The following is an 18,175-nucleotide window of genomic DNA, read 5'->3' as shown; positions in this document are numbered from 1 at the left end:
TCAAGCCGTCATCCACACCCCACACATTCAAATCCTCACTGCACCCAAACTTTTCACACACACTCAAACCCTCACCCGCACCCCACACAATCAAACCCTCACCCACACCCCACACATTCAAACTTTCACCCGCACCCAAACTTTTCACACATGCTCAAACCCTCACCCACACCCCACACATTCAAACCTTCACCCGCACAACCTGCGGCGACAACTATTACTGCCAAGCTAAGTCGATCTCTCTGTGGCCTTAACATCCTCGCCATAGATGGGCAGAGCCAAGTTTGCAGTATCTAAGGTCATTTAAAGTCTGGATCTTGGTCTTGACCCAGGAGACCCGTAATCCCAGTGGCTCTGACTTTTCATTCAGCACCTTGAGGGCCCCCCCATAAGAATGTCCAGAGTCTCTGCAAAGAAGACCATCATCAACTAAATCAAGGTCAGAGATCTTGACCTTCCCAAACGATGCACCACAGCAAATATCTGTCTGACGGGAACAGCGTGAAGCCGAGCTAGCTGTGAGGCAGGAGCACCGAACGGCTCAGATGGGAGAACAGTATTTCATTGAGCTGCAGGTGAAAGCCTTGTATGTGGTGAGGAGCTCATGTGTGCCAAGGAAGGACTTTGCACGACGGAGGATGTCCAGTCGGTGACTGGTTTTGGAGGCCAGCTTGGAAATGTGGTTTTCCCAGGAACAATCATGGCAGTAAGTGAGACCCAAAAGCTTGAGTGGCAGAACCTATTGGAGCGAATTGTTCAGAAAGTAGATGGGAGGGTTGTTCAGTCGGTCTTTTCAGAGACACAGATAGTGAGAGTGTGAGATTTGTCAGGATTGAAAGACGTGTTCCACTTGTTTGACCAGTTTGTGATTTTGTCCAGGTCTGCAGAGAGTGAAGAGGCTGCAGACTGCCGATCTGAGAGATGAGGTGTGGAGTGGCAGAGAGAAGTCATCAGCAAAGAGATAGAGAGGATTTTCAAGAGAGTCAGAGAGGTCATTGATGAAGACCAGAAAAAGCACAGGGCCCAGAACACTGCCTTGGGGAACTCCAGCCTGAACAGGAAGGGGAGATGAGAGAAACCCATTCAGGGCTACACGTTGACTACGACTAGAGAGGAAGTCCGCAAGCTATGCGTGGAGATGTCCATGGAGACCATAGGAGGCCAGTTTCGTGAGCAGAACGGGGTGCCAGACTGTGTTGAACGCATGTGTTATGTCAAGGGAGACGGCTCTAATTTCCTGATTGACATTGAGGACCTCGATCCATTGATGAGACAGCAGAAGCAGCATGTCCAGAGTAAAATGACCTGTTCTGAATCTAAATTGATGATCAGAGATCAAGCCATTGGAGAAGAGGATTTCATGACCTTGCTGATGATTGGGGGCAGGCTGATTGGTCTGTAGTTGCATGGGATCTGTTTTTACACATTCTTTGTGTAAAGCGGTAATTTGTGTAAATTTTATAATCCATTATCGCTTCTGACATCAAATCCTTTTCGGGAATGCTCGGATGACGTTCCCTTGCCGATCGGCAAATGTTGTTTCTGTCAGCCCTGGCGGCGTTGTGAGCGCATGAGTCCCATTACAGCACTATCATTGTTTTACTGAGCCCTCAATTTCCTGGCTGGCCGAATGTAATAAAACCGAAGGGAAGACCACAGGAGGCAAATTACACACTGGGGAATTAATATTTAAGCCCTGGAATTAATTAGCACAACGTCACGCCTCTTATGTCGACATGCAAACGCTCTTACCCGGACAGACGGCCTACTTATGTACATCGAGATGGCTTCTTCGCATCATACGGAGCATGGTAAACCGACACGATTCTAAATTTCCTGAGGTATTTCTTTGTTTACCCCCACAAACGTAACAATATATACATAGTGCTGTGTTCAACTAAAAAATAAAATAAATTCTAATTTCAAAAACTGCACCAAATCTGATCATCAGCAAATTTCTCCTTCCCATCCTCGAGCCTTGTTTTTACAAACAGCCATGGCCAAAAATATTGGCACCCTTGCGCTTTTTTCAAACGTCGCAATTTTCTCTAAAAAAAAAGTTGAAATTGACAAAAGTATTTGGTCTCCACAATTCTTTATTTCACTGTTACCTAATTGTTACACAATTTCACTGTTACCTTACTAATTACAGAACCTTTGTTTTTTTTTTTATTCACAACTTAATATATCCTTTTAAATTCGAAAATAAAAAGAAATGGCATTGACAAAATTATTGACACCCGAGACTTAATATTTGGGAGTACAGCCTTTGGACAAAATAACTGCAGTCAAGTGCTTCCTATAGCCATGAATGAGCTTCCTCCACCTCTCTACTGGCAGTTTGACCCACTCTTCTTGTGCAAACTGCTCCAGTTCTACCAGATTTGAAGGGTGCCTTCTCCCAACTGCTGTTTTCAGATCTCCCCACAGGTTTTCAATGGGATTTACATCTGGACTCATTGCTGGCCACTTCAGAACAGTCCAGCATTTTATCTTGAACCATTCCTGGGTGTTTTTTGAAGTGTGTTGGGGGTCATTGTCCTGCTGCAAGACCCGTGACCTTCGAAGGAGACCCAGCTTTCTGGCACTGGGTTGAACATTGTGCTCCAAAATGCCTTGGTAATCTCCTGATTTCATGATGCCATGCACACATTCAAGGTACCCAGTGCCAGAGGCGGCACAGAAACCCAAAACATCACTGAACCTCCTCCATGTTTGACTGTAGGGAAGGTGTTCTTTTCTTTGAAGGCTTCATTTTGTTTTCTATAAACATAGAGATTATGTGCTTTACCAAGAAGATCTTATTTGGTATCATCTGTCCACAGGACGTTCTCCCAGAAGGATTTTGGCTTGTTCAGGTGTGTTTTGGCAAACTCCAGTCAGGCTTTCTTATGTCTCTCTCTCTCAGCAGTGGGGTCCTCCTGGGTCTCCTACCATAGAACCCCCTTTCATCGAGTTGCCGACAGATGGTGCGAGTTGAAACTGTCGTATCTTGTGTCTGAAGGTCAGCTTGAATCTGTTTGGCAGGTGATTGAGGTGCTTTCTCCACCATTTGAACAATCCTTCGCTGCAATCTTCGATCAATATTTCCGTTGTGGCCACGTCCAGGGAGGTTGGCTGCAGTGCCATGGGCCTTAAACTTCCTGATAACATTGTGGAAGGAGGACACAGGAACATCAAGGTCTCTGGAGATGGACTTTTGTAGCCTTGAGATTGTCCATGCTTGGCTACAATCTTGTGTCTGTCCTCCTCAGACAATTCTCTGGTTTTCTTTCTTTTCTCCATGCTCGTTTCACACACAGTGACACAAAACAGCAGAATGGCTCCTTTTCTCTATTCAAACTGGTTAAATGAGTGATTTTTATATTGCAGGCACCTGCAACTCACCACAGGTGAATTCAATTCCAAAGTAAAGGAGAATCACCTGCTTGAAATCTAATTATTTCTAACAACTTCTAAAAGGTGCCAATAATATTGTCCGGGCCATTTTAGGATTTCTGTGTGTAATAACCTAAGATTTAGTAATTTTTTTCAGCTGTTTTGTTTTGTTCCACTGCAAACCAAAGAAATACAAATGTGGATACCACAATATTTTTTATTTCAACAATTTTTTGGAGGAAATGGTGCATTATTTTTAAAAAGTGCATGGGTCCAAATATTTTTGGCCACAACTGTACGTGTTCTGTATAATTGCTAAAAATAATTTTTGTGCTATTTGTTCCTAATCTTACTGATTTTCCTGTGACTCAGGCTTGCTCGAGAGCGTGCAAATGGTGATCACAGTTCAAAATTCAAGGTGGCATTGAGAGAATCAAGCAATGGATTGTCTCAAGTTTTGGAATCTCCTCAAGGAGCTGAAACTCGAACTTTCCACAGGAAAGAAGTCGTACTGGATACGGATGTGCCGGACACTAAGGTATGACTGACTAAGTGCCACTTCTGTTCTCTTCCTTGGTGTGCAATGTGCATTTACCTATTTTTTGATAATTACTTTTTAAAAACAGACTCTGCATTGTGGGAAGCGGCTTCCTGTGTTATATCTAGAGTAGTCAGTTACCGTTCTCCAGTGCTTCACGTTCAAGCATTACAGCTCCAGTGCGCATTATAATTCCACTAAACGCATGCTTGTTCCTTGGCAGGGATGCGTGTGGGGAAAGTATGGACGTGCGCTTCCCATTGTGAGATACTCAAGAAAGGATATTCGATTTGAGCCTGTCTTGTGATGTGTTGCATCTGTTAAACAGCACGTAGCAAGTCGTGTTTTTTGTTTTAAAAAAAAAACAACGCTATTGTGGGAATGTGACAGGTGTTAATTGGAGTAATACGGCCTCGTTAGGGCATTAGTAAATGTGTAGTGTCGTGAAAATCAAGCTCAGACACGACTTGACCTCTGGGTAGGTTTAATATCATTTTAGATCGGTAATACATCCATTCAACTACTGGATAATGTCACAGTGAGTCCCGCTGAAAATCCGCACGCCCCGGTTGTCCCGCTCTTATAGACGGCCCCTTCCGTAGCGAGCACCCTGGGTTCACCTTGGATTCCGAGCAAACATAATTTCACTACATTCTCCCCGCCGTTAGAACTATACTGCCGCTTGGCAGGTTGCCCAAGCATCAGCAATAAACGAATGGGTCACGTCAATCCATGTCGATGGCAGGGTTACTGCATTTCAACCTGTAAGCCTGGATAGCATCAAGCCCCAGATATAGAAGTATTGAGGAGGATATCCCAGTCAAGAAGATATCGCACCGAGCAAGCAGTGGTCATCCCAGGGAGAAGACGATGAGCCCGTGGGTAGCAGGAGTCTTACCGTGGGGTAGTCGGCATAGCAGCTAGATGGATAAGGTATACCTTAGCGTTACGCAACGCATGGCATAAGGTGCGCCTTGACGAAGAGCGACTGTCCATTCGTCGCAAGGCAACATGTCAGGAAGATGTGTCAATGTGGAAGATGTGTAAACGTGGAAGATGTATAAAGCAGTAGCCCCCTTTACAGTAAGTAAGAATACCTGACAGGATGTGGAAGATGTGTAAACGTGGAAGATGTATAAAGCAGTAAGCCCCCTTTACAGTAAGTAAGAGTACTTGACAGGAGGGCGCTACAGTGAGTCCATTACAGTAAGCACTACAGGAAGTCTGTACCTGCCCTGGCTCCCAAAGGTCCATACGCATTACAAAACGCAAACTCACACGCAAATCTACCGTTGGCAGCGATCGCACGAGACACGAGCGGCCTCTGAAGGCTGTCTGGACGACCGGCATGGCTGATTACGACGACGCCCAAAACGACCGAAGCCAGCGAAGCGTGCAGAACCCCCGGGATGCATATGGCAAGCTTGTCCAGCTGCACCGCGCGCGGAGGATCGGAGAAGATCGGCAGACCGAGAGAGAGTCCCGGCTGGACCATGTTTGTCCCAGCGTCGTCCCGGATCGTTATGATTGATTGTCATGATTGTCACGCTAGACGATCCGGATGGATTGGCCATCCCGGATGTCCGACCGATCCATTAACGCCAACGTGGCAGGGCACGGATCCAGCCGGACCGCGGTTGGATCGTCCATCCACGGACGCAAAACCGCAGAGCAGCTCATTGAGGCTGCATTGGGAGAGAGAGGTGTACACTAATTGATTGATTAATTGTATAATTAAAATCAATAAAAGATTATCACAACATATTTTCTTAATCAATTGACTCATCGCATAACTCAACCACAAGGGGCGAGGAGGGAGTCGCCATACCGGACGGCACCCGGTGCGAGCAACAAGAACCTCCCGGGCCCCCCACAAGTCGCGGTGGCCCGATCACAGGGAGGGGCCATGTCGAGAAAGGGTCGCAGGGGCCATGGGTTACGGTGTACCCCAGCAAACTATCCATCGTGCGTAGGGAGTATGTGCACGTATCCTCGTGCATAGTTAAGTGAGGCCAGCGCGACCTCAAGGAAGCGCGACAGATTAGCTACACAGTAAAGTGAGACCAGCGCGACCTCAAGGAAGCGTGACAGATTAACTACATAGTAAAGTGAGACCAGCGCGACCTCAAGGAAGCGCGGCAGATTAGCTACACGGTCATATCCCTTGGACATACTATCCACAAACCGCAAGAATATCGTGGTAGACTAAACATCTGTTAAGGAGGTGGCTGCAGCGCGCTGCATACCGAAGACAGACGACCTTCACAGTCTGGGTCAGGCTGAGTCACAGTCAGACTGGGGGCAGAGGGAAATGGAATCAGATGAGACGTCTCGCAGTCTCGAAATGTACGAGGCAAGAGCTCTGTCCGATAACAACGAGCCGAGTCAAGGGCTAGCAGGCAGTACGGTGTCACCGTGTACTCCCTAAACGGTGCTGGCGCGCGACCTCAACCCCGAGGTCACGTCGTTACGTAAAGGTCAATTGGTACGTAGTTATCAAGGTACTTTGAAAGGTAAACGAATCCCCGATGAGATCGCGGGAAGCACGCCATTACGTTAATGACGCCGTGAAGCGAACGCGTCAATGACGCTGTCAAGCGAACGCGTGATATAGTCGATGACGTCATCAATTAGGTCGGGTGGGTTTAACGGCGAGTTCTAGCTGAGCGGTATCCCCAGACGGAGTACAGTAGCACACCGTAGTCTACCGTCTCGCGTGCAGCAGCATTCGAGCGAGCTCGAGATCGGCATACGATTCCGGCCGACGGTGAAAGTACAGCTAGGGCGCACCGCGTACGAGGGAAACCGAAAGTTGAGCTCGGCCTGTTGATCCAGTGCGGGTGAGCCCGCCGAGTCGAGGGGCGAGCACGCCGAGCCGAGATGGCGAGCATGCTTGGCAGCGATAGACTGCACGACTAAGGAGCGAATACATATAACGCCCTGAAGTAGCATCTCATTTGAGGTGCATTGAGCATGAAGGATGAAGAGGGGCCTTTCGGTCCGTCAAGCCTGCTCTACATCATCACCACGTTAACTCAATCCAACAGCTTATCAAATTAAATTAATAGGGTGAAACGCGGGACGCGGGGTGTGTGAAAAAGAATGATAGCATTCGGTCCACATACATTCCATGCACAGCATGTTTACACGGTCGCAGGTGTTAAACGAAAACGCCGTTTGAGAGCGGGAACACCAAATCAAGTAAACAAAGGACGAAGATGAACGAAGAAGAACGAACGAAGAACTACACATGGTAGTTCTTCCATCATAACAGAAGCATAACAGAAGCATAACAGAAGCATAAGCATCATAAGCAGAACCCGAGTGCCGTGAAAGGCTATGAAGGTCCCGCTCGACGTCCTTAGAAATTCATCCGTGCTGCGACGAGTCCTCGCATGGTGCCAAGCGAGCCTCCATTGAGGCGATTCCGGGCAGCGGAGTTCGCCGGCCTCGGGACGTAGCCACATGCAGGTGGGATTGCCGGCCGCGATCAGAATCGCCGGTGGGGCCCGCGAGAGGAACCGCAAGCAAAGGGGTTCATCCAGCGAAGATGCGGCGCGCGCAACTGGCGCGTCGTGCATTGTAGTGACTCCATCCAGCGACGGTGCGGCGCGTGACTCGCGCGTAAGAGGGGTTCCGTCGATCAGCGATAGGAATCGCCGGCGTTGGGCCGCAGAGAAGGCCGCGATGGGTGCCACGTGTGGCTTCGCGTAGGTGGTGATTCCGAGCAACGTTCGGATTCGCGGCGAGGAGGTGCTCGGAGGCAGGATGGGATTGCGGGCCTCCCAGAGTACTAGCACGCGATGGGTGCAGTGCACGACGATTCGCGTGGAGGAGGTGGTTCCACCGAGTATCGAGTGGTCGGAGTGAGCCGTTCGTGACGGCGTGATTCCGACGAGCAGTGCGCGATTCGCGCGGAGGAGAAGGGCCACCGAGTAGCGAGTGGTCGGAGTGAGCCGGTCGTGACGGCGTGATTCCGACGAGCAGCGCGCGATCAGCGCAGAGGAGATGGGCCACCGAGTAGCGAGTGTTCGGAGTGAGCCGGTCGTGACGGCGTGATTCCGACGAGCAGTGCGCGATCCGCGCGGAGGAGATGGGCCACCGAGTAGCGAGTGGTCGGAGTGAGCCGGTCGTGACGGCGTGAGTCCGACGAGCGGTGCGCGATTCGCGCGGAGGTGATGGTTCCACCGAGTAGCGAGTGGTCGGAGTGTGCCGGCCGTGTGGAGGCATGGCCGACATGGGAGACGTGATCACTCGCGTGGGAATCTCAACTCGGGCCGAGGCACGCATATCTAGGATGAATCCCTCGGACGGAGCCGTTAGCGCTTCCGAGCTGCGATCGGACGGGTCGGCCGGCGGCTCCAAGCGGGTCCGTCGTTCCGACGGGGTTTCAGCCGCAGGACGTTGCCCAGTAGCATCGTGCTCCAGGCATCGAGCCGGAGTCCGCCACGCCTGCTCTGGCGTTCGGGTCTCATGAGAGCAGGTCGCGTTTTGACGACGCGGTCCCGCAAAAAGGCTTGCGACGTCCCATCTTTCGAGGCAGGCCGGCAGCGAGAGTAGTCGGAGCTCCGTTGCTGGAGCTAGCTCGACGGGTCCTCCGCTGGGCATTCCTCTCCGAGGCGAGCAGTGCAGGAGCGATGTCAGGAGAGGGATTACGATTAAGTAATTTACGACATGGCCCCTGCGCGAAGCGATCGATCGATTCAGTCGGTTGGCTGTCTCCGCTGCGAGAGTTGATGCCGGCCGTGCACAGCGCTCCGTGTCGTAACGTAGAGGCGCTTCAGCTCGGCTAAGCGGTTGCGGTGCAAACGCCAAGGAGCAAACGCCGATGCAGATCCTTCAGCGTGTGGGTCGGCTCCGAGAATCGGCACCACGATCATCCGGTGGTCAGCCATTCGGCGAAATAAAATGATATTAAGTGTCGTGAAAATCAAGCTCAGACACGACTTGACCTCTGGGTAGGTTTAATATCATTTTAGATCGGTAATACATCCATTCAACTACTGGATAATGTCACAGTGAGTCCCGCTGAAAATCCGCACGCCCCGGTTGTCCCGCTCTTATAGACGGCCCCTTCCGTAGCGAGCACCCTGGGTTCACCTTGGATTCCGAGCAAACATAATTTCACTACATGTAGTATAAGCGTTGGTTTATGTGTGAAAATTAGGACCCGTATCGAAGCTTGTCCGTAAAGAGCTAACGGTCTATCCCCGCTATTCTGCATATTGTCTGACAACCCATTATCCCAGTGTACCGTATCTTACAAATTGTCCCTATGGTAATCTGTATATTTGTTTTCTTAACAAAAAATAAATGAACTGCTCCACTCGTTCCAGCGAACCTCCCTCTAACCACTCATACCCCCACCCTCCTCCCGAGGATGACAAAAGCAACCGCTTTGTGGCTGAGCATTGAGGTAAGGACTGCAGCCGTGCCGACAACCAAGGAAAAGCACACACCATGGACCATGACAATGGTGGGCATGTCATGGCTTAGTTGGTTCAAGGGAAGAGCCAATTGGTGCACGGTCACGAGATAATTAGAGCCCACGGGAGCTCAGATCCCAGGCAGTTGGAGCAGTTGTTGTTGGTGGAGTTGGAGCTGGAGAGAGAGACGCAGAGACACAGACAGCTTGCGACAGCTAGGGATGAGTGGATCCCCTCGGAGCCAAGCGATACCATGGTCTTAGAAAGGTAGAAGACTTAGGAAGGGAGTCTTAGGAAGGTTGTAAGGCAGGGTCTTTGACTCAGAGTAGCAAATGCAATGAATAGTTTCCCTGGAAAGTTAATGACCTCAGAAACAGTAGATAGTTTTCAAATTTAGTTTGATAAGGATCTAGAAGTAGTGTGTATAGGGGCTATATGCATATCAGACAGGATTGTTAGTGTTGTGTCAGACAGGATCAGACAGGAAATCTACGTATAAAGCAAGTCGTATAAAGCATCGGGGCCTGGCGAAGCGTGCGGGTGGACGGAGGGCTTCCTCGCGCCGGAGCTTGGAGCTGCGTGTGGACGGTGGACAAGACGACGGACAGATACCACATTTCCCCACACGAGGTTTTGGACAACTGCTGGGCTCTTGGAAGCTGAAGGCCGCATTGGACTTGACGGTAGAGAATCGAAAGGAGGCCGTCTAATCTGCTCGCTTCACGCTTGTTGTGTTTTCGACGCGCGGCGTTCTACACCGCCATTTTGGACCACTTCCCGCATGAGTGGCTACCCCAGTTTCAACAGCCGCCAAGCTCCTGAAAGTACTCTTTGGGAAGCCAAGCTAAGTGCCGGCTGAAGGGGTTTATTTTCATTTTATCTTTCCCTTGACACCACCCCCCCCCCCACCCCCCAGAATTTCCATGTTTTAAACGTTTCCCGGTGTGTACCCTGGATAAGAATAGGTACACCGTATCCCTGCGTGTCGTAAGAGACGACTAAGAGGGTTGGCGTCAGGAAGGGCATCCGGCCATAAAAACATAGCCTCAAAAAAAAGGGAACCATGACAATTACAACTACATATGGGCAGGCTACAGCCCGAAGTGGAGATCGGTTTCTGAGGTTTGGGACATGGAATGTAGGGACAATGACAGGGAGATCGGGAGAAGTGGTGGAAGTATTGGTCAGAAGAAGAGTGGACATATGTTGTGTGCAAGAGACGAGATGGAAGGGAAGTGGTGTGAGAATGGTGAAGGGTAGGCAGGGACAGAAATACAAGTTTGTGTGGCAAGGCTGCCCGGAGGGCGTGAATGGTGTTGGTGTCCTGTTTTCTGAGGAGTTTGTAGACAGTGTGGTGAGTGTGACTAGAGTGAGTGATAGGTTGATGATGGTGAAAATGATGATTGGAAAGCTCTTGGTGAACGTCATCTCGGGATATGCTCCGCAGGTTGGTCGAAGCGATGAAGAAAAGGACAAGTTCTGGTGTGCGATAGAGAAGCTGATGGAAAACGTGAAAGATGAGGAAGTTGTTGTGGTAGGAGGAGACCTAAATGGACATGTGGGAAGGAGTATGGATGGTTTTGACGGAGTTCATGGGGGTTACGGATATGGTGTGAGAAATGGAGAAGGTGAAAGGATTTTGGAGTTTGCTGATGGAGCTGATTTGTTGATTTGTAATACTCAGTTCCAGAAAGAGGATAATAAGCTTGTTACATACACGTCAGGTGGGTCGACGACAACCGTTGACTACCTGATGGTGCGTAGGCGAGATAGGGGGCACCTCCGGGACACAAAGGTGATCCCGGGGGAGGAGGCTGTTTCACAGCACCACTTGGTTGTCTGCGACGTAAGGGTGAAAGGTGCGAGGAGAGCTCGGCGGGTGAAGTACCAACCGAGAATGAAGGTGTGGAGGTTGAAGGAGGTGACAGTAAGGGAGGCATTAAAAGAGAGTCTGAGTAGGGTCGAGGATGATGTGGTTGAGCTTGAAAGTGGTTGGATGTCAATGAAAGCTTGTCTGTTGGGAGCCGTTGGTGAGGTATGTGGATGGACAAAAGGACCACCGAGGCACTCGGAAACATGGTGGTGGGATGATGAAGTTGGAAAGAGGCTTGACGAGAAGAGGAAGAAGTTCAAGGAGTGGCAGAAGGCGAAGGGTACGGGAGCAGAAACAGCAGAGCATGAAAGTTATAAGGCAGCCAGGAAGGCTGCAAAGAAAGAGGTAGCAAAGGCGCAGGAGGCATCTAGGAAAATGTTCGGAGAACGCTTGGATTCGGAAGAGGGTCAGAAAGCAGTATTCAGGATTGCAAAGCAGATAGCGAAAGAGAGGTGTGATGTGATGGGGGTGAGTTGCTTGAAGGATGAAGTGGGACAAATCGTTGTCGACCCAGATGGAATTAAAGGAAGATGGAAAAGATATATGGAAATGCTGTTGAATACAGAGAATGAATGGGATGGCAACATAGAGAGTAACCCTGTTTTAGGACCGGCAGAGAAGATAACTGAGAAGGAAGTTGAGGAAGCGATAAAAGCAATGAAGGGTAGAAAAGCGGGAGGGCCGACGGGAGTTGTGGGAGATATGTTGAAGGCAGCAGGAAGTTGGGGTGTGAAGAGAATGACAGAGATCTGTAATCTGGTGGTGAAAGAAGGCCGCATTCCAGTGGATTGGGAACTGAGTACCCTCATCCCTCTATACAAGGGGAAAGGTGACCCTCTGGAGTGTGGCTCGTACCGAGCGATAAAGTTATTGGAGCATGGAATGAAGGTATTGGAAAGGGTGTTGGAGAGGAGGATAAGGAAGAAAGTGAAGATCGACGAAATGCAGTTTGGATTCATGCCAGGAAGAGGAACGACAGACGCGCTTTTCATTGTGAGGCAGTTGCAGGAGAAGTACATGGAGAAGAGGAAGAAGTTGTTTCTTGGGTTTGTTGATCTGGAGAAAGCATTCGATAGGGTACCACGCAAAGTATTGACATGGGCATTGAGGAAGTTAGGAGTGGAGGAATGGTTGATCAGAGTAGTGATGGCAATGTACAAAAGAGCGCGCACAGCTGTAAGGACGAAGGACGGGAACAGTGGTGAGTTTGAGGTGAAGGTGGGAGTGCATCAGGGGTCGGTACTAAGTCCATTACTATTTGTAGCTGTGATGGAGGTGCTGGCTCATAACGTAAAGGAGGGTTTACCGTGGGAGTTGTTGTATGCAGATGATCTGGTGTTGATTGCGGAAAGTATGGATGGACTGAAGGAAAAGATGAACAAGTGGAAGGAATGTATGGAGACAAAAGGTCTGAAGGTGAATATCGGAAAGACGAAGGTGATGGCAAGTGGTTAGGCATGTGGTGAGGTGGAAAGAACTGGGAAGTGGCCCTGTGCTGTGTGTAGGAAGGGTGTCGGAGTGAACTCCATTCAATGTACAATGTGCGCTGAGTGGGTTCATCAAAAATGTAGTGGTCTGAGAGGGTCATTAACCAGTGTGGCAGCTACATTCAAATGTAAGGTGTGCACAGAGGGAGCTGCAGATGGAGGAAATGTTGAGTTGGATCTTGGAGATGGCATGAAGCTGGAAGGTGTGAAAACATTTTGCTACCTCGGAGACATGCTGAATGGAGAAGGTGGATCAGACTCGGCAACGGTTGCTCGAGTGAGATGTGCATGGAAGAAGTTTCGGGAACTGGGTGGCATGCTGATGATGAGGGGAGTGTCGTTGAAGCTGAAGGGAAAGGTGTATGCTGCATGTGTGAGAAGTGTTATGATTTATGGGAGCGAGACATGGGTAATAAACGTAGAGCAGCAACGAAGGTTGGAAAGGGTGGAAATGCGAATGGTTCGGTGGATGTGTGGAGTATCGTTGAGAGAGAGGAAGACAAATGATGAATTGCGAAAGATGATGGGAATAGAGCCTGTGATTGATGCTGTGAAGAGGAACAGGTTGAGATGGTTTGGTCATGTGTTGAGGAAGGATGAAAGTGACTGGTTGAGAAGAGTGATGGAAATGAATGTAGAAGGAAGCAGAGGACGGGGAAGACCGAAAAAGACTTGGCTAAAGATGGTGGAAGAAGAAATGCGGGCAAGGGGGTTAACAAGGAGAGATGCAGAAAATAGGGCAAAATGGAGAAGATTGTCATGGGGACCGCAAGGCTAACCCCCGCTCTAGCAGGGAAAATGGCCTTTAAAATGCATGTTGTTGTTGTTGTATTGTGCACGCTTTATGGCCCTAATGGCCTCATCTTGCATTGAAGTTACTTGGAACGGTTAATTGGATTCTTGTGAATATCGCTCATTATCCTGGTCTTTGTCTGAGAACCCAATGTTCCTTCATTTGACAATTTTTAAGCAAGTTGCCCGTGCCCGCACGGGATTCTCGGCAGGGTAGGGATTGAGGGTTTTTGCTCTTCAGGCCTCAAACGGCTTTTTTCTCCGAAGCGAATGTGTTGTTGTTGTTGTTGTTGTTGTTGTTGTTGTTGTTGTTGTTGTTGTTGTTAGGGTTAGAACTGTTTATTTTCAATTTTTGCTCTATTGGTGGAGGGTGATCAGAACACTTATGTCGACCTGAAACGGGAAACTTTTCATCATGTAATCATATTTTGGGACCTGTTTCGGGGTTTGTTTGTTTTTTACCATCGGTGTGGAGTTTACAGGTGACCAATATCGGACGTACATGGGGCGCCTTGGCATATTTGCAGACAACCTCGAGATAAAGGCAATTTCCGAGATGTACAATTTGACAGCAATGTTTACTTCGAAATTGAACAGCATTTCGCTGCACAACGTATTTTCATAATAGGAGGATTCAAACACACCTTAATTACCGAGGTACGATTGCATTTATCCCACAGAGCTGTGTATTCTCTTTACAAAGTGCTCCACCACCTCTAATCCTACCCATCTGTTGTGCGGAAAATATGCGGGCTCAACTAGTAATTATAAATATTGCAATGAAAGTGGCCCAAGAGATGACGGGAGGAATTAATAGAGTACAGGAGTTAGTTATGTCCTTCATACATGCATTTAGGTGGATGGTTTTGTATCTCCGTAAATAGGAATGGTTAACCTTGATTTTGTAGAAAGTATTTTTCCCCACTTATGTTCACCCAATCGCCTTTATTACTCTCAATTCAAAACACTCATTGGTTGGTTGACCATTTGTTTCTCAGTTCATGCTGTTGAGGAATTTTGGACTATGTAATTGATGAATCAAGAATTCAATGTCCAAAACCTTTTGTCAGAAGAAGGATCACAAATTTTAATTCCCGAGGAGGATATCACTTTTTGTTTACAAGGAGATACACAGCAAGAAACAATAACCCTTATCAAACCGACAAGAACATACTGCAAATCACGAAAAAGCACATTGCAAGATGCACAACAAAATCCTAAATCAAAGTCCGAAGTGAAAATCCTGGTACAGTAGAGATGTACATCAAAGAAAACATAAGGATACACAAAATACACAGTAGCATGCACAGTATACAGTATCGACAAACCAAGTGAACAATATCAACATACAGTATTTACAACCCAAGTGAAAATCCTAGCATTTGAAGTTGTCCACGTCTTTTTTTACTGGCTGGAAACAAAGAAATAATTGGGAGGAGCAAGTGAAAGGAGGAGCGAAGATGGGATTGGTCGCATGAAGAAAAGGGGAGGAGAGTAGTAGGATTGGTTGAGCAAAGTGTAGGTGAGAGGGTTTAGGGCAGTGCGGATTGGTCGGATGAAATATGAGGGGGGGCGGGGGAGGGGGGAGGGGAGGGTTCGAGAAATGGGGAAATGGGGAAATGCAATTTGATAGGTCCAGTGAATGTTGGGATGGGTAGACTTCCTGCCGTGTGTGTTAGAGATCAGGTCTGCATCTCAAATATTCTTAGTGAGGCACATCTGTTTCTTATGGTCTTTTGTCAGACCTTGTGGAGCCATCATTATTTTAATTATCCTTGAAGACTTCAAGGACATTTGAAGGTCATTCATTGACTATCTCAGTGAAGCATTTGTAAGAAATAAGTGGATATATCTTTACTCATGTTTACTTACCTTATACTATGTAAATGTAAACTACAAAAATACTTTATATATTTTACTTATTAAACTTTTAAATATAATCTTAGAAATACCTGAGTTTTACAAGCACATCAAATTCCAAACCTGCATGTTATCCGTAATTCATTCATCTTTAACATTATTGTTTTCACAGAACCTGAGTATTCTGCTAAGGGTTATCATATTATATTGCAAATTGACACAATAGTAACATGAGAACTTAATAAGTCATGTTGAAACTTGACGGCGAGGTCACGTCTTTTCGAAGCTGCTCCATGCGCTCACGCTCTCGAAGCTAAGTGATCTATCACAATCGTGTTTTTGTCGAGACTGTATCTTTCGGTGTGTGTACCTATAGCGTATCTTTTGGAAAATTTTCGGTACTAATTTTTCATACATGTATACACAATCGTCGGTTAATGGTATCGAGTATTCTGCGGCCTAGTACTCGTAGGCTTAGACTACCATACCGTCTCTGACCTTGTGGTTTTTTCTCTCAGCGATTCATCGAATGCGCTGAAATTATTTTCGTTCTCTGTTTCGTACCAGTCGTTCACCCCGTACCTCCTTGTTTAATATCTGTACTCACAAAAAAAAACAAAAAAAAACCCCCAAAAAATATTTCCTTCCCCAGGTCTTATTCGTTTATTTGTTGTTCTTTTTGTTCGTTCGTTCTTCGTTCGCGATCTCGCGGCTAGAAATGTATAATCTCTCCCCTGAACAACTATTTTCTCTCATATATTATAACACCCTTTTCTTCTTTTCCTACAAAAGGATGCTTTCGTCTTGCTCACCAAATCTATTCATTCCAAAAAATATATATAATACCATCTCTTACAGTTCCTCCTTTCTACATTCCCTAAACTATCCAGAACTCCACCCCTCCTCCAGTGTCCTCAAACGTATTTTTGACTCGAAGGTCTCAAACTCATTTTGCAAAAAATGTTCGTTTCCCATGAATCGTACACTTTTCAAAATCCAATCTCACCCCTCCCCTCCAAATCCTCCCCATCACCCATCCCTTTCAAATCTCCCCCCTTGCCCCTTGCCCCTTCTCCCCCCTTGCCAATCTCACCACACCCCACACCCTCCACACCCCACACACTAAACTCCCCCCACACCCCTCCCCTCCGAGACTCTCCCTCGCTCCTCCCCTCCTAGACTCCCCTCTCACCCCTCCTCCTCAAAGCATCCTCTCTGCTTCTTCCCCCTTCCAACTTTCACCTTCATCTCCCCAAACCTTCTGGCTCGCTCTTCCCCCTCCTCAAATAACACCTCACTGTGCCTTACCCAATCTCCATCAAACCTTTTGTCTGCCCCATTCTTCCCTTTCTCCAAGCTATTCTGAAATCTCTGAAATCTCTGACACACCTTCAACAGCTCTCCCTACCTCTTCCTCCTCTTCCACATCTTACCCTACCCCTCCCCCCCCCCTGTTCTGGACCCGATGCTCCCCCTTCCTCTTCATTAACGGTATGGACCTCAAACATCTGGGGCCTTCGCTCAAACTTGACTGACCTCTCCATACAGGTTGCTTCTGACAAACCAGATGTGATCTGCTTAACAGAAACTTTCCTCCTTCATGATGTCTCTGATGCCTTGGTATCTCTCCCAGGTTACTCCCTCCTCCGGTATGATAGACCTGAGCCTCGTCCTGGAGGTGGGGTTGCTATCTTTATAAAAAACTCTCTTCCTCACTCGCCCTCCACTGCCCTCTCTCCACCTCACCCCCAGGAATACCTTTGGCTACGGCTTCCCCTTCGCTCCCACCTTTTGTTCATATGTGTGTTGTACCGTCCACCAAACAGCGATGACTCCATCTACATCTCACTCTGATAATATGGACCAACTTCTATCTACCCATCCCAACTCTCTCTTCCTCATATGTGGTGATTTCAATTGTCACCATGCCAGTTGGCTGGGTGTGGGTACCCCTCTCACCAGCCATGGCTCTTCAGCAAAGGACTTCTGCGACTCACTGGGACTGACACAATCTGTCAATTTCCCGACCCGGATCTCAGTCAACGGAGCATCTTCTCTTCTGGATTTGGTTATGACAAACTTCCCTGAAAATGTCTGCTGCTCTTCTTCTGCTCCAATCGGCTCATCTGATCATGTGCTTGTCAAAGTGGACATCTCTCTGACCATTCTCAGAGAGCCTCCTCAGCGTCGACGAGTCTGGCATTTCACTCAGGCCAACTGGCACGGTCTTCAAGCAGCCATCAATCATCTGGACTGGTCTCCCATCTCTACCGCCTCTGACATCAACTCATCCTGGGAATTCTTTCAAAGTAAATTGCTCTCTCTCATGCACAGATTTATACCATCTCGTCTTCAGTTGTCATACCCTTCCTCCCGTCCATGGTACACGGAATCTTGTGGTGAGGCTGTTGCCCTGAAACAACTTGCTTTCGTCTCCTGGAAAGCAAATCCAACGGAAGGAAATCTCATTTCCTTTCACAAAGCCCGAAACAAGTGTGTGTCCACCCTCAGGAGAGCCAGGAAACAATATCTCAACATTCTCAAGACCGAACTCTCTTATCTGTCTCCCTCTTCCAAATCCTGATGGCGTCTGGTCAAATCTGTTTCTGGTGTTTGTTCCCCCTCCATCCCCTCCCTCACCTCAAACGGCTTAACGGCTGACTCCGCACGTGAAAAAGCTGAATGCCTCAACTCTGTGTTTGCCTCTAAATCTTGTGTCCCAAACCCATCCCTCTCTGTACCCACCGTACCCAGTCGTACCCAGCTGCTCCTGGACTCTGTGTCCTTTCCTCCTGACAAGGTGGAAAAGTTTCTGTCAACC

The 18,175-nt window shown here is 48.1% G+C and overlaps 1 protein-coding gene across 1 annotated transcript in view; it reads left to right on the top strand.

Annotated features, from left to right (window-relative positions):
- The window catches only part of NOL8 (nucleolar protein 8), a 197,451-nt gene that overhangs the window by 24,960 nt on the left and 154,316 nt on the right, over positions 1-18,175 (top strand). The window contains exon 5 of the mRNA XM_068133382.2: positions 3,751-3,916. Within this exon, the coding sequence (XP_067989483.2) occupies positions 3,751-3,916 (166 nt within the window). The remainder of the gene's footprint in view (positions 1-3,750; positions 3,917-18,175) is intronic.

Source organism: Myxine glutinosa, chromosome 12 (assembly GCF_964187855.1).
Source record: "Myxine glutinosa chromosome 12, kmMyxGlut1.1, whole genome shotgun sequence".
In the NCBI taxonomy this organism is placed as follows: Eukaryota; Metazoa; Chordata; class Myxini; order Myxiniformes; family Myxinidae; genus Myxine; species Myxine glutinosa.
This window is presented reverse-complemented; position numbering and strand designations above follow the sequence as displayed.